Genomic DNA, 20,578 nt, shown 5'->3' with positions numbered 1-20,578 from the left:
CAACCCTGAGAGTCTATCTTCTTCTAGAAAGGATGCTCATTATCAACAAATCAAATAACAACACACATTTAACAATATTGCAAGGAAAATGGTCAGAATGTAAACTAGCACAGCCTCTATGGAAATCAGTATGCTGATTCCCCCAAATACCAGTTACTCTCCTTCTACATAACTTCCTGAAAGAGTTATACATGTGTACCCATCTTTATAGCAGCACAATTCACATTCACTATGCCTTGGAAGCAGCCTATATGTCGATCAACAGATGAATGGATACAGGACAGGATGCACCTTAAGATTATAATGTTAAGTGAAATACATCAGACATACAAGATTAAATATCTTGTGATTTTTCTTATATAACAAACACAAATAGCAAAATTAAAGATAGGCAATAGGAAATAGGGAGATCTTTTATAAAGGAAAGAAGACATCAGCTGTAGGAAGGGGAGGGAAAGGAGATGAAAAACAAGAATTAAGATGTGTTGTGTACATGTAGCAATTCCACCTGATGAATGTAATCATTGTGTACTGCAAGCATGTACCAATTAAAAAAGAAAAATGTAAAATTAGAAGGAAAAAATATAAAAATCCAAAATATTTATGTCCTCAGATTGCTTTGTGAATATTTTCAAGTTCCTCCTGTAAAAAAAATTCAAATTAGAAACCGTATTTGCCTGGGTGAGGTCGTTACACAAGAAAAACAGTGTAGACTTACCCAAGACACAGGCTTCAATGAGGAGCCTTAACTTCCCTGCAAAGATCCACAGTGAGTATGCGGGAACCACTCAGCACCAGAGGAGGACTGTGTCCAAGTCCCCACAGATATCAGAATCCACAGCTGCAAATCTTCTAAAGTGGTGCCGCACTCACTTATAATCCAGGCATGGACTCCCTCGTGCTTCAGGTCACCTCTAGATCCCTTGTAATACCTCAATTCAATGCAAATAGTTGCCATACTGTACTGGCTGAGGAATAATGATAAGGAAAAAAGTCTGTACATTTTCAGTGCAGGAGGAATTTAAAATATATATATATATGTTCCATTCAGGTTGGGCTGAATCTGTGGCTATGGAAACCATGAATATGGAAGGCAGACTTTATATGTTTACAGAATACACTTGATTTCCCTTTTATCCAGTTTTCCCCCTTCTAATTAACTGGGAAGCTATTTAGATCTCACTGGAGATGACTGTTTTTGCTGAATGTTGTTGATCATTTACATACTCTAAAATGTTTTTACTGGCAACATATGCTTTTTTCTGAACTATACTCTGTTTCTTCATGCTGTGGCATTTGGGGCCAGAAGTCCTGGGTGTTTTATGTCTTTAGCTATGAAGAATGAATTCACTTTGATTTCAAATCTGCTCTTTATAATGTCAATGAGAAAAATATGCAACTTGAGAGCTCGTCAACCAGAGCACAATTCAGACTGCTAAAAACCGTAACCCTATGACTCTATCAATCACAGAATCTGCTGTGTGAAGCAAAGATCTGAGAAGTGTTTGACTAAGGAAACTCAATTTCATTTACATCAAAAAGATATCTTCACTCCCATGTTCATCTGGCAGTGTTCGTGATAGCCAAGGTATGGAATCAACCTTGGTGGATGGATGAAGAGAATTGGAAATCCTGTCATGTGCAATAACGTGGAAGGATCTGGATGCTATGATGGTAAGCAAAAGAAACCAGACTTAAACACGCAACATTCTCACTTCAATATAAACACAAGTGCAACTCATAGAAGCAAGGGCAGAGTGGGGTTACCTCGGGTGGGCAAAGGAGGATTGGGAAGATGCCACTCCAAGGCACAAAATTTCAGTTAGGTGGAAGGAGATCTATTGTACAATGTAGTCACTATAGTTCATTATTATATACTGTATACTTGAAAGTTGCTAACAGAGTAGCTTGAGAATGGTCTCACCACAAAAAGTGAGGCAATGCATTTTAATATAACACAGCCACTGTGTGTATTCCAAGCCAGCATGCTGGCAAACTACATAAATGTGTAGTTTGTCAATATTATTCTTAATCTTAAGGATATTAGAAAAAAAATGGAAGGTTATTTTCATTCATTTGTCATGGTAGTAGGAAAAAAACACCCTTTGTCCCCAAAGAGCATAGGGCATAAATTATTCAGAGCTAAAGGCTGAGTCCTCCCTCTGCACCCCCATACTGCAAAGGACTGCCAAGAGCCACCAGTATGGGATACTGGTACACACGGGGGTTGCAGATCTCCAGAGCTTATCTCTGGTTTTCAGCAACAGCATAAATCCACTAAAATTATGAAAACCTCTTTACCCCTTTCCATTGTGTTCTACAGAAACTGGACTCTCTGGGCCTCTCTCTCCCCTACAAGTACATCCCTAGCTCTAACTCCCTCCCCCACTCTCTGCAAAGGTGGGAGGAACTCCAGTACTCCTGGCTTTCCTTCTTAGGTGAAACTTTTTAGGAATAGTATGAAAAGACCTTGGCTACATTATGCAAATTCAAAGTTCTAAGTGTTCTGCCGCAGGCAGATTTTCCTGTCAAGACAGGAAACAAAACCCAAGCAAACCCCTCCTGTATTTCCCCCGATATTTCAGTGGCATTCCTCAGATGCTTGCAGGAGCTCTGCTAACTGCACAGGATTGTTCTCCTCTGCAATATTTTATTGAAGTGCTTCAAGCAGTAATACCAGTACAATATTTGCTGTAAGAATATCATACACCAACTTAATAGCTGCATGAATGTCATTAAGTTACTGAGATTAATATAATGAACACATCATGGAACAATGCTCCTCAAAAGAGAAGGTACATGTGAACCATCAATAGGACACAACTATCTTCAAAAGATAGAGATAATGAGAAACAGTTTGGTTTATGAGTTCGTTGAGATCAGAGCTCATCTACGTCTGCGACCCTGAAGAGGCAAGATGCTGGAGGAGGTGGCTCAGGAAGGTCCCCAGCCGTGTCCTGGACCTGTAGGCGATCAGTCCTCCCTTGTTGGCCCAGCGATCAACCCCAGTGGCTCCCTCGTTTTCCACGTGGTACAGCAGCTCGGGCAAACTTGGCCCAGCACCTGCATTTCTCTCTAAGCATGCTTTCAAGTCTACCATGCCTCCACCCATGGCCCTCAGGATGGCGTGCGCGGCGCAGGAGTCCCACTTGAAAGTGGTGTCTTCCGAAAAGATGTAAAAGTCCACAAGGCCTTGGACAACACAGAGGCTCTTATAACCAGCCCCCGCCGCTCGGAAGATGCTGTCCCCACACACCCGCGACAGTGCGGCTTTGATGGTCTCCTTTTCACTGGTACTAATGACAGCGGAGAAAGGGTGGGGGGAGTCTGCCTCCCGGCTGGCATTTTCAGTCCGGTTTGTGCTGCTGCTGGTGCTGCTGCCACTTTTAGAAACGACAGGCTGGAGTGAATGGATGTTGGTCCCCATGTAAGAAAGACCCCAGTAGCACTCTCCCTTCCACCTGGAGAAGAAAAGTTTCAGTTGATGGAGGTGATTATCACATTTGCTGTTCATTATTCATATTGCTTTCACATTTAACAGTATGAAAAAAGACACGATTCCACATAACATAATGAGTTTCAACATTCCAAAGCCTGGAAATAGATCTCGAGTAGCTAATTCATTTCTAAAAGTTACTCATATGCACGCAGCTGCCTGTGTTGTTATAGAGTGAGGAATGCTTTCTATTTTACTGCATTACCTCATCAATCTAGGACAACACTCAAATATTTCTGGGATTTCCGGTCTCCAGAAACCGCAAACTTTTATTACCACTTTTGGCACTTAAAGTTCAGTAGGAGAAAAGATGAACAGATACATCAATCTGTAAACCTCTCACAGTCTTTACGGCATGTTAGTGTCTGCCACTGCTTAGTCCCTTTTGTTCGTGTATGCACTCATTCCATTTTGGCTTGTGGCACTGAAAAAGTCTTGTCATGTTAATTTTAGCAACAGTGATAGTAACACTTTCCATTTATCAGTGCTTGACTTGCCTTCTATGTTGGGTAATTTTACTATATCTGCAGATGAGGAAACAGAGGCTTAGAAAAAGTAAATAACTTGCTGGGGCCCACACAGCTCACACATTGTAGAATTTGCATTCCCACCCAAAGGGTCTCACTCCAAAATCCATGGCACTAACTACTTTGTCCTCCACCTCCAGTACCAGCCCAAGAATGTGTCTGCACACTTCCCCACACTTTTTAATTTCTCACTGGCCTTTTACAGATGACAGAAGCACATACTTGGTTCGGAAAAAAAAAAAATTGGGTAAAGGAAAAATATCACAGCTCCAGAAGTATAAACTTACATCTGTCAAGGAGCAAACTACTCTTATCCGAGGTTATTAACATGTGATAAACATATGTAGTTCTATATAAATGGAAAAATTTGACCTATTTCAATAATAAAAAAAAACCGAAGCTGCTTTTTTGCACTTGGACTTGGTGATGCTGTTTTGGGAGGAGAAGGAGGGGGAGGCAGAAGGCTGGTGGTCCTGTACTAACAGTGTGCTCCAGGACAGCTGTCCTGGTTAGGGTGTCCTGGCCAGACCTATCAATCTTTGCATGGGACATTTTCTACGCTTTGTTTTAGTTTGTACAATTTTACCAAAGCTCATGTACACAGTAATGACATTTATCTCATTCCAAGAGCATCTGAAGACAGAGTTTGCCTCATTCTATTAATCCTGTTTTGAGTGGATTCCAGAAACATAGAACAGGATTGCTACTATTGCATCTGTGACAAGATGACCTGAAGATGCAACCTCTTAAAATTCCTACCAGCATGCACATGGCTCCAAATAAGGTTACGCCAAAATCCAGGATTGAAAAGTCAAAGAACTTTAATTCAAACCTGTAGACTTTCAGTGCCCCCCCCCACAATGTATCCAGGCATTGGAATGGCAAGGCCGAGGTTGTGAAGTTCTGAAAACAGTAACAGATCAAAAGTGTCCATCTTTACCTGAGTGTGTTTAGATCTTGTGACACGAAAGGTTGGTTGATGACTCCCATCAGAGGCACCCCTGTCTGTAGGTCATAGACGCCAATTAAAATGGTGACACACTGAAGGCCACAGGGGAAAATCCCTTGGTTGGCTTTAACGTCAGCAGAACCTTTGATGTACTGATAGGTTGAATCTGAAAAATGAAGCCAAGGCGTTGAGGTCCAGGTAAAGATTATTTAGAAGAGAATGGTGAAGATATGCTATTTTAGTCTTATTCCTCCCGGTTAGGAGACAGTATGTGCTACCTGAAAATTAAAGGAGTCAAGGTTTATTTTGGGTCCGTGGTTTCAGAAGCTTCAGTCCCTGTGCAGCCAGCAGGCTCAGAGGCTGGAATGGCCTGAGGGAAGGGCTTGGGGGGAGGAGAGCTGCTTACCTCATGGCGGTCAGGAAGCGGAGAGAGGAGGGAGGAGTAGGGAAGGGCAGGAAGTTCCACCCTGCACATCACACCCCCGGGACCAGCCTCTTCTGACACGGACCCACATCACCGTTGGCTACTAAACTCATGAGTGGACAAATCCCCCACAATCCACGCACTCCCAGAAACCCGCCTCTGAACACACAAGCCTTTTAAAGCACATTTTGTATTTAACCATCACACATCTCTTCACTTTGTCCTATGTAATTTATCTCTACTTCTCTGCTGTCACATTCACTGTCACTGTACGGAACCGCTCTTTGGCCTCTTTCTCCCCTGAGCACCTTGTTTCCTTTTCCTGCTGTGTGAGAACTAAAGGGAAAGCCCATGTCCGTGGTTCCTGTGGCCTCCAGCATAATAAAAAACACTCAAGTATTTGTCACATGGCAAAAGCCTCTAAAAGCTAACAACTCAAGGTAACTGATGGATTGTCCTGTTGCTAAGAGACGGGGGATCCCTCTGCCTCTGAAACCCTCACTGATGCCAATGTACCTCAAGTGAGGAAAGATTTTGGAAGACAGTGTTCATTGCCATATATAATCCACTGGTGAATGGTACATAATTCTCTGATGATAACTCATTTTCTCCTTCTTTCCTTCCCTCTTTCCATTTTTTCCCTTTGTTTCTGAGAAAAGTTCTCATTCTGTTTCCCAGGCTGGTCTTGAACCCCTGCTTTTCCTGCCTCAGCCTCTCAAGTGGCTACGACTACCGTTTTGCACACCATGCTCGGCTAATGAAACCTATTTCCACATCGCTGTGTTGATGTGTTTGTGAGAGGGCAGGTGCAGGGTGAGGGTCCTGCGGCGTCATGAGTGGTGTTGGGTGTTTTGGGTGCAATCTGTCAGAGAAGGGAAAGCCACAGGGCAGTTTTTAATATTATTACCTAAGACCTTGCATTAATAGCATCACAGAGAACATGGACCGTGCTTTTTAAACAAAGAACTATAGATGATGATTCTACCACAATAAGGACAAAAAATAATCATCTTACACAGGCTCACAAACTGACTGCTCGTGAGCCAAGGCTGTGTTCCAGCTGATTCTGCTGTGTTATTCACTGCTGACTCATTTAATTGGATAAGTTGGCATTGGTTAAAAACTGGGAGATCTGACTTAAACACCTGCATTTTGGTTGGTCTTAAAAGTCTGAAGATCTGGTCTGTATGTCCTGATGTCAAGAGTCTATTGGAGCTCAGGACTTTTCTAGCAGTATGTGTCTCATAACTGTATCATTTTGTGTCTGTCCTCACTTACCCATCTGGCCCCTGAAGTCTTAAAGACGAGTTAGCTCATCTTTATGTGTGTGCCTGTGTTATAGATGTGTAAAAAGCTGTAATATGTGTGTGTCTACACACACAGCCATAACACATCATGAAATATCTCAACTCTTAGCATTTTGAAACTTTAAAAACTTCAAGTGAACACTATACTCTCAATAATTTTTATTTTTCCAAGCCAAAAAACAATCAAGAAAAGTATAAAAAAGATCATAAGCAAGAACAAATGAACAAAAGCAAAAACAATGTAGTCTCCTGCACTTACCAATGGGGTCCACCCAGATTCCCAGAATGTCCTGGGGGATGCTGATGTCTATGGAATCCAGAGCTGGGTCCCCGAAGGCGACATCCTGATGAACAACCTTGGCCAGTGCTTCAGACGCTGACTTGTTACTGCCAAGGACTTTGCTAAGAAGCTCTGTGGTTTCTTCCTCTGTTGAGCACACTTTTATGGTAATCTTTTCCCCTAGAATAAAGACAAACTAAAAGCCATTGCATTTCAGGAGTTTCAGTGGAGCAAAAGAACAACCTAAGGATGGGGGAAAGACAGAGAAGGCTGCTCTTAGCCTAAGTGAGGGCAGCCAGGCACAGCGGTGCATGCCTGTGATCCCAGCACTCTGAGAGGCTGAGGGCAGGTGGATCACAGTTCTAGCCCAGCCTGAGCAGCTTAGTGACTTATGAGATCCTAGTCATGAAATAAAAAATAGGAAAGGCTGGTGAAATAGCTCAGTGTGAAGGCCCTAGGTTTAATCCCCAGTACTGCAAAAACATAGGTAAACAGACAGACATGACAAAAGACAGACATGCCAATGAATCCACATCAGTGGTTCCTGGACCTGGCTGACTGGCAGAATCATCTGGGGAACTTCACCAAGTCCCAGGTGCCCAGTGGCCTCAGGCCCTACCTCAAGTGGGATGATATTTCAGGAACCAAAAGGTTTCCCTCAAGACAAATCTCCACATGAACATAATTTTGTATCCTATTTAAGGGGTGCTTGGGGACTGGGGATTTAGCTCAGTGGCATAAGTGCCTGCCTTGCAAGCATGCAGTCATGAGTTCGATCCCCAGTACCAAAAATTTAAGGGGTGACATAAATAAGTGAGTAACAGCTCGGCATCATTGATAAATAATGTCTCACATCTTCTTTCCTTTTGACTTTTATTATGCATAGGTTACTTTGTTCGCACACAAATGTTACTGAAAATAATGCAGGTTTAATAAGCATGCTGAGGGGCTTCCACCTCCTCCTGTGATCCTACTTTTAGCTGAAAATGGTTTCTGTTCAATAATATAAGATGAAGTTTATTAGTCCTTAAACATACCAAGGTTGTCATTCCAAATGACACAGGCAGGGACAGCTCACTGAGGAGCAGGCTGCAAGAAAAGTTGCTTCTCCAAATGAAACCAGATTTACAAGCCCTTTCCCACCCCCAACACATGCCTCTGAGACCCTTGTTAATCTGGTTTCCCACTGAAGTGAGCACAGAGCTTACTAAAGATAGGCAAGTTAATTGCAACAAGAACTGATGGCAATGGAGAACACCAAGAAACTCCAGAAGGAAGAAAACACGGCACGGTGGGGCTTTCCAGGGATGCATCCTCCTACTCCTGTATCTGCCTGCATCCCCAGGGAGTCTCCAGTTCACCCCAGAACCACTGAACTTTAACAAGATCCTGAAGCGACAGGATCAGTAAGGTCTGGGAAACACGGTATGACTCTGTTACAGCGACGACTTTGGCTTTTTATTTTCTGTTTTTTCTGTGCCAGGGCGGAGCCTTGCATATGCCAGGCAGCCCTCGACCACTGAGCTACACCTGGTCCACAATGATAACACCAAGTCAGCAGGAAAAACCGACCCCTGAGTTTACTTAAGTTACATCCAAATTACACCGTTAGTTGGGGAATAGAAATTCCAATAACTGGCAGACACTGAGCACTATTTTGGGCTCAAAGTTGTGGGATCATTCGAATGAGTAGATCATGTCGAATTACTCCTTTGCTTAAAACTGGCCAGGGTTTTTCTGTCAGACTTGGAGGAGTCCAGTTCTCTGCGTTCACTCACACCAGCCACCCGTCTTTCCCCATCCCCTCTGCATGTTCCTTTGCCCTTTCGACAGGAAAGTGGATATGGAACGCCTGTTTGTCCCCATAATTCTGAATAAATGAAGCATTAAAATAACTTTATGAAGTAGGCAACGTAGGATTCCAAATGAGGACTTCTTGTGAGTTAATTACAGAATTAATTACATCATTTTTAACCTTCAGAAGTTTAAATAAGATTTCTTTTACTATCATAGAACTAAGTGCATCTTAACACACAGCCCGTGAGAGACCACAAAGTTTCATAGTTAATCCAGAAATTCACCTTTACTTTTTGTGTGCTTCTAGATATTTAACATTTAACATCGATCCCATGACCAACCGTTTAATGCTATTTTAGTATTCTACCATTAAACAAAAACCCAAACAGGCTAAAAAATTCTCTGAAAAGAATCAGACAGAGATTGTGGTATTTTCCCCTAGAATACCAGGAAACATGGGGATCCGCTAAATGAGACTCCACCCACAGGAAACTAACAAAGACTAAAAGCTTCTACCAGTCCTGCACAGCAGCACACTCCTAGAGTCCCAACTATTCAGGAGGTTGGGGTGGGAAGATCACATAAGTCTAGGAATCTGAGCCCAGCCTGGGCAACAAGCAGTACCCATCTCAAATAAAACGGTGCCAGGCAAACAAAACACTTGGTACTGAAAGGAACCTTTCAGCTGTTTAAGCACCTTTACAGAAGTTCTGAGACCCAGAAAGATGGTAAGGTGACCAGCTCAAGACAGCCCAGTACTTCAGGGCCAAGGCCTCTTCTGCATCCTTAGCTATAAGCTAAGGACCCCCACAGATGGGCTTAAACCAAAGACCTGAAATTGTCCAGAGTATTGCCCTCCACCTGGGACATTAGGAACATTAGGACATTAGGAACATTTCCACTTTAAAATGGTGCATAGGCTTTCTAAGAGTAATCTGCATTATCTCTAACTTAAACGGCATGATATTCTGATGAAGTTTAATGTTCACACTATAATATGTTGTCTCCCACTGAGACAACATCGATTTATTTCATGGTATAAATTGAAGATCAGAATACTGCAAGAAAATTAAGTTACAAAAATGTATTAGGATTCTCATACTTACCCAAATCATTTGTAAATTCATTGGATTCTTCTCCAAAAATGTTTTTTTCCAAGCCTGGAAACTGAATGATTCAGAATGTGACAAATCCCAAAATAACAACAAAAACCCACACACATTTTTAATTCTGAACAGATTGCCATGTTATATTTCAAGTTAAATTGCACAATTCTGAAATTCAGGAATTTCTAATTCTAGAAACCAATTCACATATGAAACATGAAGCCAGCTTGGTTCAGTGCTTAGTTTTCTAATGTTTTTCTGCTCCTGTGCCCCTCAGAAATTCTAAATCACGGTAAAGGTCTGGTTTTCTTATGTCTTATCCTTCCGCCATAAATAAGGATCACAGAACTAGAATGTTTGCAAAGGAAATATTTTAACCATTGCTCTTAAATAGCACTCAGATGGCTCACATAAGGTACTATTCTAGATCAAGTGCCCCAAATTATTAGTAAGACTGGAGATAAGAAATGAGAAGATAGTATTAGATTTTATCTATATTTTCAAGTGGGTTTCTGTGACCATCAGACTTGCCAATAGCTTTCAGGCTAGCAAGGTCATACTGAAAAAAAAAGCACTATTGTACTGACCAATACTTTGCACTACAATATCAAGGGAATAAATGAAGCCAGATAAGACCCTCTTCTAATCTCTGTATGATCAATTTCTGACACATATTGCTTCTGATGCTCAGTAGTAAAAACGGTTTTTCTCAAAAATTTGTTGAATTATGATATGCATGTTTTCAGAGAACAAAAGCAAGGACATGCTTCAAAACTGTGACTCTGTCAGAAGCTTTAATAATGCCTGCAACTACTCATATATTTTTTTCTCTTTTGCAAGACAGCACAAGCCTGCAAGGACTGGCAACCAACTTACTCATCAAGAACTAATGGTTTGTCTCCTAACCTGCTTACAGAATCTGTTTCCGAGGCTACTGGGTTATGAAATAAAAAGTATCTTATGTAGTCGAAATGGAATGACAGTATACAAGTTCTGGCATTTACTTCATGAAGGACCAATTGCCTGAACTTGTTATATTGTTTCGAGGCAAATATTAGCCTATATGAATAAATGCCAATACGTATCTAATCCAGTTGCTCAGTCATGCATTGCACACAACCATCTCCATCAGCAACAAAAGAAACTCTCTTCATGGGGTTGTCTATTCACTTCTACCCAGGGCTAACATTTACATAAGTGATTCTCCAAATTACAGTTTCACAGAATATATTTTGTTGTATATATTTCCACTATTTTATAGTGTTTCCTTCATAAGGTCTAACTTCCTATACATGGAAACACTTTTGGGTTATAATATGAAAGGCTGTCTAGTATTGCAAATAACTCAAGAGTCTGAAGCCGGCTTGTCTGTGTTCAAAAACTTGCTTGGCCACATTTACTGTGTAATGTTAGGCAAGTTACCTAAATTCTATGTGCCTTTAAAAAAAAAAATCCATTATATTAAAAGAAAGGTTATCTCATAAAATTGTTATAAAAATTAAATACACCAATATATTTTAAGCTCTTTGAACAATGAGTATGTGTCTGCTAATATATAACTAGTATTAATACTATTTATGAACACTGCTCTGATTAGCTCAAAGTACTTACAATCACTGTCACTGTTAGTTATGACAATGTTTTTCAAGTGGCATAAACGGGCTTTATCTACGTACAAGCCTACGACCAAGGCAACTATTAGATAATTGATTAAGTCCAAAAAATAAAACCTAAATCAAGTTTAAAAATTTAAAAATTATGAAACAATGTCCTCTCGTTTCTGCTGAAATAAATTATGCGGGTCATATACACACAGACACAGAAAATATTCTAACACAAGTTAGCAGAACACAACTGTGGTGGAATTAAGAGGATTCTTAATTATGCTTATATCTTGGAGATACGTATTGTTTACTAAGATGGAACTCAGTAATAAATGAGTGATTTTTAATGAATCCCAAGAAGTGAAAGGTTCTATATGGAATGTTTATCTCCAGGTGTTAGAACTGTGAGTCACATTTTCTTTGCTGTAAAAATTTTCTGCAATGAATGTTTTATTCATTTTGCAATCACGAAAAGGGTGTGACACCCCAAGGTGTGGGTTTGAATCCCAGTCTACAGGGAGTCAAAGTTCTGCTGTTCCGCGAGGGTAAAAACCCCCAGAGGCAAATCCCCTCCGCCCACCAGCGCGCCGGGCCCTCTCTTACCTTGTTCCCCATATTATGTTTTATAACTTCCTGCACCAGCACATCCGCCAGCGTCTTGAAATCAACCGCGAACTTCTTGTTCTTTTCGCCCTCTTTCTTCTCCTCGATGAGCAGCTGGAACAGGGCTTCCTGCTGCCTGCACGCCCGGGCGATGTGGGCCGCTTTCTCGGAGACGCGGAGCAGCTCCCGGAGGATCTGGGACATCTCTGAGCCTCGCTTTGCAGGCTTTGCAGCGGCGGCAGCTGGGGAAGCAGCACCCACCCTGCGGGCAGAGAGGCAGCCTAGGGATGCGAAAGAGAAAGCACTTCAGAGGGGGATGTCGGGGCCCTGAGCACCAGCACCCCCACCCAGCAGCCAGCCGGCCAGCAGCTGGGGACCTCCAGTCCCACCCTCCCTCTGGGACGCGCAACGGAAAGGAGCAAATGTCAAGAAAAAGCATCTGTAGGCCCGAAAGCCACCAGGCAAAAAACTGAAGGATCAGAGAAAGAAAAATCTTTGGATGAGAATCTTGGAAACACAGCACAGTGGGAACACAGCACTGTGGTAAAGAAAGTTAGATTTGTTTTGTTTTGTTGTTTACGATGACCTTAAAATCATCGTGACCTTAACATGGTCACACTGGTGTAGAAGTGCTCATCTGTTCCCTCGCCCTGTGAGAAGTGGAGAGGTTTACGCTGTCAGCTTTAATTTTCTCAGGGGCAAGCAGACAGCAAGCCCTGCAAGAAGCTGCATCCTGAGGCCACTCTTTCCAGCCAACTCCTCCAACTAAGAAAAAACAAAACAGACAAAGCCTTCTATCTAGACTCCTCCACTGTTAGTAAAATGGAGCGAAACACACAACCTTTTGGGAGTTGCAAAGTTCTGACTTCTAAGAATGTTCTGCTATCTATTGGGCCTATTTTATAATTAGGAAACCTTTCCCATGCCAATAGTACTGTCTCTTATTAAAAGCTTGAAAGCCGGGTGTGGTGGTGCAAGTCTGTAATCCCTGCGCTTTGGGAGGCTTCGGCAGGGAGGCTGCAAGTTTGAACCTGGATCAGGCAATTTCTCAAGATCCTGTCTCAAAAAATAAAAGAGCTGGGGAGTTAGTGCAGAGTAATGGCCATGGGTTCAATCCTCAAGAGGGGAGAAAAGAGCGTGAAAAACTCTACCTCATTATTGTGAGAATTGGGAGACTGTCCTATTTCACAGTAAGGAAAACAAATTTAGGGAGGTTAAGTAACTTCTGCCGGTTACACAAGACTAAACGGCTGGGCTTGGAATCTGTTACACATGGACACGGGGCACTTTGTCACCACAGATCATTTTCTTCACTGAAAGAAGTTTCCCGAATGGACTTTAAGACACTGAAAATTAGCACGTCTATGAACGGGTCCAATACAGTCCACTGTGAATTGTCATAGCCGTGTCTTAAACTTGCTGAAAGATACGTCCTCCTAGGATTATGGGTCAGTAATCCTGAGGTCATGTAGGATGCATGCCTGACCTGGATAGTAACAACGGGAAAGTGAGTAAAACAATGAGATATTCTCCTTAGCAGTTATATATGTTTTAAAATTAACATTCATCCCAGAAGGGGCTTGGCAGAGCTCTGCCAACCCTCTGCTCGTAGACAAAGGTGTATCAGATCCCTACAGCTCTACTGGTTATTAGTAATTCCAGACTGTCCTTCATTTGTGTCAAGGAAATCAGGGTTGAGTTAAAATATTTCTGCAGAAGGTAGACAATAGTTACAGTAGCAAAAAGTTAAACCTAACATAAAAATTGGTTAAAGTAGCATAGAGTCTTATAGGGTCAGAAAAATCATGTTTTCGAAGAATACTTAATAATACGGAAATATGTAAATGGTAAGTCAAGTGGGAAACACACTCTATAGACATACAAAGAAAGACAATGTTTCATTAGTTTGTGGTTTTTTTTTTTTTTTTTTTTATCGGTACCAGGGATCGAACTCACGACCGCCTGCTTGCAAGGCAGGCGCTTATGCCCCTGAGCTAAATCCCCAGCCCCTCATTAGTTTGTGTTTATAGGGGAAGTCATAGAAGAGAAATTAGAGAGTGTTTTGATAATTTTTTTCTAACTATAATTGTGAATGACCTTTTTTTTACAGATTTCTTTATGATTTTCAAATATTCTAGGAAACTACATAGAAGTGCATTTATAATGAGAAGTATTATTTTAAAATATCTGAGAGTAAACACGCAAACAAAAATGGGACTATGGCGATAAACACAAAAACCTTCCAGGTGCAGCGAGGATACAGTTAAAATTTAACACCTGCCTACTTTCAAATGCCGCTCCTTTCAGGAATGAATGTTGGAAGATTCACTTTAGTTGACTTGGAAAGGACAACAGGTGCATTAGTAAGCTAAGACATTTTGACAGAAACAATTTGTGGCCCTATGTGACACACAAGGGGCGCAAACTATAAGCTATGTATAAAATGCACACCTCCAGTACAAAACAAGCCCAAGGGTACAAATTTAATCATCATAACTTTGACTTTATAAAAATGTTTCAGTTATGGCAAGTCAAGGGAAAAGGCTGAGTCGACAGTATTTAAACAGTTTTGCCTCACATAAAGAGCGCAAAGATGTTAAGGAGTCCAATTTGAAAGCTTTCGAACGACACCAGTATTGTCTACTGGACTCAGCTTTGTTAAACCCAATTAATTTTTTTCTGAGAAGTGACACCACACACTGTTGGGTGTGCTGTTGGGTACCCCAGGAGCTCCTCCCAGCTGCCCCAGGGACCTGGAGCTCTTCTCCAGATCTGACCTTCAAGGCCTCCACAAAGACTGCTCCCCACCCCCAGCCTGGCTGCTCAGCAACCTGAGCGTCGGGAAACCATCAACCACCACAGGCACACACATCCGAGGAGCCGACAGCACGGAACGGAGCCAAGGTACCCCAACCTTCAGTCTCCATCACTGCTCCCTCCATCCCAAGCCATCACTGTTGTAGTTAGCCAGAGCCCAGGGGGAGCTACCCACTTCCTGGGTAATGCTACACTTTCTCCTGCCACCCAGCACGCTCCTGGATAGTCCTATTTCACACCAGGGACCCAGATCTAAAGTGCTGCCCAGCCTACAGTAGGAAAGCCTGATTAATTTGCAGCAGGTGGGCACAGGGTCAGATGCCCATAATTCCAGCACTGTAGGAAGATGAGGAGGAGGACTGTCAGTGTGAGCCCAGCCTGGGTAGCTTAGTCATTTAGCAAGACCCTATTTTAAAATAAAAAATAAAAAGGGCTAGGGATGTAGCTCAGTGTAAGCATCTTGGGTTCAATCCTCTGTTCTGGAAGAAAAAAACCACACACAAGCTAATTTGCAGTGAACCTACCACTTTTTGGCTGAATAGATTATTTCTTCTGAACAAACTGGGTCATCCTACTGTTTTCTATTACTCTTGGTTCTCTGTTTGTCCCACGCAGGTCCTGCGGCCACACCACAGCCCAGCCACAGAGTCCTGGACAGTCCATCCTCACATGAATGGACCCAGCTGGACATCATGTATCTAAGGAGACAGTGAGGGCTATATCCAACACACAATGTCCTCAATTTCATCAGTACCTCCTATGAACATTCATGGGAAATATCTCAGAGGGTTCTTAAAGCAAATTTACACACCTATCATTGGCCTTACACACTTCTGCCCCTTGCTTCAGGGGCAGCCGGTGAAACCCTGTAGGTACAAAGGTTCTGCCAGCAGCTACCCGTGCACAGGCGGTCAGAGGTAGTTTACATTAAACATACTTTAAGTCATGGCATTTCTCATAATCCAGTGGCCCTGCCTATAGAAGCTCCTTTTGATAGTGTGTTTAAAAGGTGATCTGAGAACCCCCTGTATCAGAAGTACCCCAGCTACCAACCAGAAAGACAGATTTCTGACCTCCATTCCAACATAGCACAGCAGACTCTTGAGACCGAGCCTGAGATTCTGTACTTTTGTCAGCATCCTTGAAGACTCTCCAGGCTGAGATTTGATAGCTACTCTTCTCCACGCTGCACATTCTTCTTTCCCAGCCTGTTTGCAGTTACACAGGCATCTGGTGCCCAGCGGCTGTCTCTTGGTGGGATGGTAAAGGTGCAGTGGTTGTATTGTTCGTTACTCACACGCACAGACAGCTTAGAGCAGAAGAAGAACGGCTCACATTTACGGGGTACTAGCTATAGGTCACAGCATCTCCTAAACACTTTTCATCTATGAGTTCACTTAATTCTCACACAGCCCTATGAAGTAGATGCTGTTATCTCCATTTTACAGATGAAGAAACTGAGGCACAGAGTGGATGAGTAATTTACCCCGCATCCCACAGTTATTCTAGTTAGTACCCACACAAGATTCAAGCCCCAGTAAGTTGACAGAACGTACATTGTTAACTAGTACTCAGGCCAACAAAAAAATTTTTTTCCTGTAAATTATTAGCTGTAAAGGGAAGAAATTAGTTACTGGATAATAATCATCAGCATCTTATTGTAATACATATTATATAGCAAAAATAAAGACAGGCAGCTGATGTCCGCCGCTCATCTGAGCATTACAAATCACTCTTAGACATTCTTTTATTCTCAATAGTAAAAACCCTATTTCTCAGCTGATCCTCAGATAGTCAAGACCCTGTTGGGGGAGCAAAACTTCCCCCATCGGGTTTCCACCGATGTATGTTGACCATCTGCCCGCACGGGTGTTGGGGTGGGGTTACTCATGCCTCATCTCTAATGCTTCTCCTATTTGCTGCTTGAGGCTGTCATTACGACCTAATGAACAGAGGTTTGTTTTCTCAAAGCTCTTGGGGCTGGGAGTCCCGGTCTAGGTGCCAACAGTTTCGGTTTCTCTCGAGGTGCCCTTTGGCTTGTCACCAGCCCTCCCACTGTCCTCACCGGGCTTCTCCTCCCTAAGCACGACTCTCTGGTGTCTTTCCCCACTCTCAGAAGGTCCCTGGTCAGATTGGATGAAGACCCATCCATGTGACCTCATCTAATCTTTAAAGGTCCTTTCTCCAAACGCACTCTTTCCTTGGTATCCGGAGGGGGATTCCAGGATCCCCACGGATGCAAAAGTATATGAAGGCTCAAAACTCTTATATAGAATGACATGCTACATGCAAAGAGTCTTCACAGCCTCCTTAGCTCAGCAGTGATTTAGAAATTACATTTGAGGCTGGAGGTTTAGCTAGCTCAGTAGGACCTCGGGATGGGGGGCAGAGAGGAAGAGACAGAGAAGAGAGCACAAGATAAAGAGAGGGAGAGAGAGAAGAGATCACATCTGAACAGGTACCCACATTTCAGAGATGATAAACAGCATAGCAGGAAAGATGCAGGCTTTGGAATTCAATAGACCTGAATTCAAAACCTAGCTCTGCGATCACCTAGTCCTGCATCAGGTAATTTATTTAACCTCTCTGGTGTCTTCTCCCCTATAATATGAGGGTAATGCTTACCTTGAAGTGATGTTATGAAGACCAAATGAGATCTCACTAGGAAAGTACCCAGCACAGAGCCCTGCACAGAGTGAGTAACACGTGGCAATGATGGCCATTAAATACACCCTCACGGAAACCATGGTCAGGTGTCTTGGCAGATCAGGTTGGCGAGTTTACAGGGGTCAAAGAAACACTTTCTGAAACTAGTCCATTAAATCCAAAAGCCTGGGAACACCTTGTAATTCTGTGAATAAACCTAAATAAAGTCCCTTTATATAGGCCAGATCTGATTGTTTCAGGTTTGGGTGGAAACTTTGACCCCAGGAGGCTGGGCGACCCCTCGGGCTTCAAGGCAAACCACACACAGAGGCTTGGGGGACGCACTTCCGTCAAGGGGCCCTGGGGGCATCTGCTCCTGTGTGAAGAGCCAGTTCACACTAAAGCTGGCTGTGCCTTCCACTGTCCACAGGGGCAGACGTGTGATGACAGCGATAGGGACCCTCAGCCAGTCAGACTGCTCTCCAGTGAATGGAGAGTGAGTCCAGTCACTTCTTTGATGTCCCCTCGGCCTGGCAGACTCTCTAATACTTCTGCTGAGCCTGTGTTTTTTGTCCATTATCCACCGACCCGACCCCATCACTGGGGCCCTGGGTTCAGTCTTCCACTTGTTCTCTGAGGATGGCCAGTTTGAAGCCACTTCGAGGTGGCCTTGCCTGACAAGGGTGGCTGCTGTGGGGAAACGGCTGGCTTCCGCTACCCTGGCGAGTGCCCAGAAGGTGACTGTGTTGACCTCTCTCAAGGGAACCCAGGGGTCCAGGAGTCCCCAGCACAGACACTCGCTGAGGCGTGGTCAAGGCCCTACTGAACTCAATCAACCAGCTTTGCTCCGTCTCTGCTCTGTTCCATTCTGCTGCCTGGGGGAGCAGGGATGGGGAGCTGTCCTGGCAAAAGGGCCGGGGGAGCAGAAGTGCCGTGCACAGCACCCAGCGCATCACATCTGACTCCCCATTGCTAGCTGTTTACTCTCACGCTCGGGGAACTCCATTCGCTCACAAATGCTGTTCCCATGGTCGTCATGACCTTCCTCTTGCTTTCTCCACCACCCATCTTCTCAGAATCAATTCAAGGCCGAGAAACTTCATTTAAAAAAATATATTCAAATGGCCAATATATGACCTGTACAAAAAGGTAAGCACCTTTATCAGGAATCAGGAAAACGCAACTTCAAATCTCACTCAACAGGATACTGCTAAGGTCCCCAATGGAGGAACTAAAATTTAAAGACTGAAATTGCCAAGTTTTGGTGAAAATATGGAGCAGTGCGAAATCTTACACAGTGCTGGCAGGAATGAAACTGGTGCGACCATTTCAGAAAGCCACTTGTAATTTGCTGAATGCAAGCACAGTCTAGGATAGCAGCTTTTCTTGGGACACATACCCTGCAGAAATTCAGGCTCATGGGTTAGGAGGTAAGTGCCAACGTATGGAGCAGCAGGCTATGTAATAATCTAACACAGGTAATAACCGATATAATTGTCAATAATAACTAACCAGCAGCATATTCACATGGCAAAATATCACACAGCTGTGAATACGAACTCCTGCAACAGGCAACAATATGGATACATCTCATAAAGACAGTGTCAAGTGAAGAAATTCCATGTGAAAGATACACTGGGCTGTTTAATTTATTCCAAGTTCCTACTAGGCAAAGCTAACCTGTGGGTTAGAGCCGCACCGGGGGCTACCCTTGGGGAAAGAGGAGCAGTTAGTGGCAGAGAGGTTGTGAAGGGGCTTCTCCTCGGCAGTTGTAATGTTTTAGATCTGAATAATGGCACAGGTGGGCTGACCTTGAATAGATTCATTAAGCTACGTGCTGAGAAATTCCACACTTCTGTGCATGCATTTTTAATTCAGTAAAAGGTGTATGTATGCATGTTCAGGGCATGTGTGGAAAGACGACACTCAATTCAACTCCTGGCTCCTGCAAGGGAGTCCTTCCTGACCGCCAGCCCACCGGTGAGTAACGGCAGGGCAATCCCGTCTCTGCTCGCCAACACTGTCCATCGCTTTCCTTGTGCGTGCTGCCTGGCAGATTTCAACCTGTGTGGTTTCTTCAGAGACTTGGTGCATACTTCAGAGGTGTTCAATAAATGCCCGCCGATAACTTTCCTCTTAGCTCTGTAAATACAGAATCCGTCCTTGTCGTGTAGTGTTTATTGTACCTGGATTTTATCGGCATTATCCAGGGCCTGTGAGGCACATGGGCCCATATTTGTTTAAAGAAAAGTCTATGTATATTCTATATTCATTTATAAAAAGGAACCACAGCTATAGCTGGATGTCTAGCAGCTGAATTACATTTCTGAAGCACCAACTCTGAATCTGAAATTATACTCTATCCTTAGCAAACTTAATTAGTTGATTAAATCACCAAAAATAAGAGGCTGGGGACTTAGCCCAGGGGCTTAAGTGCCTGCCTTGCAAGCAGGCGGTCATGAGTTCTATCCCGGGTACTGATAAAAAATAAATAAATAAATAAATAAATCACCAAAAATAGTAAATTTGACTTGGTTTTATTAAAAGGGGGGGCATGCAGTATGGGATATACACCTTCATCTATTTACCACCAACATTTCTCATTCCCTCCTTTGTGACCTTCAAACAATGCTGACAAGCAAGCCATTCATAAGATAAGCTGGTCTCACTCTGGCCCTGTGCAGGCCACAAGAGAACCACATCAGCCCGCATTTGTGCTCACTGATGACCAAAGCAATAGGCCACAAAGCTAACCACTGTTTTGGAAGCCTGTCAATCAGAACCTATGCTAATGCCACATTTTCTAGATTAGTCAGATCAACAATTAAAGGGAAACTGTTAAAAACACAGATGTCACACGGGCCAGGCTCAACATTACGACTTTCCTGTCTCAGCCTCCCAGAGTGCTACAATTACAGCCCTGCACCGCCGCGCCCAGTTTAAACTTCCCTGTTTTGCAATATCTCATCTCCATGTTAAAAAAAAGGTGGAGAATATTATTCATCCTTAAGAAGCGATGAAA

At 43.1% G+C, this 20,578-nt stretch overlaps 1 protein-coding gene across 6 annotated transcripts in view; it reads right to left on the bottom strand.

Moving 5' to 3' along the window:
• Positions 1-2,630: 2,630 nt before the first annotated feature.
• Positions 2,631-20,578, bottom strand: part of Inpp1 (inositol polyphosphate-1-phosphatase) — a 28,166-nt gene continuing 10,218 nt past the window's right edge. For 5 of the 6 annotated variants that reach the window (XM_013142601.3, XM_063259443.1, XM_063259444.1 and 2 more), the window contains exons 2-6: positions 12,094-12,374; positions 9,887-9,947; positions 6,963-7,163; positions 4,964-5,138; positions 2,631-3,461 (exon numbers count right to left, since the gene is read on the bottom strand). In XM_013142601.3, the coding sequence (XP_012998055.2) occupies positions 2,891-3,461; positions 4,964-5,138; positions 6,963-7,163; positions 9,887-9,947; positions 12,094-12,297 (1,212 nt within the window). In that variant the 5' untranslated portion in view covers positions 12,298-12,374 and the 3' untranslated portion in view covers positions 2,631-2,890. Of the gene's footprint in view, positions 3,462-4,963; positions 5,139-6,962; positions 7,180-9,886; positions 9,948-12,093; positions 12,375-20,578 lie in introns of those variants that run through there. The other variant, XM_013142603.3, reaches the window with a different exon arrangement.

This window comes from Cavia porcellus, unplaced genomic scaffold, assembly GCF_034190915.1.
Source record: "Cavia porcellus strain 051 isolate PalLab524CR breed Dunkin Hartley unplaced genomic scaffold, mCavPor4.1 scaffold_12, whole genome shotgun sequence".
Classification (NCBI taxonomy): domain Eukaryota; kingdom Metazoa; phylum Chordata; class Mammalia; order Rodentia; family Caviidae; genus Cavia; species Cavia porcellus.
The sequence above is the reverse complement of the archived record's forward strand: the minus strand, read 5'-3'. Positions and strand labels throughout refer to the sequence as shown.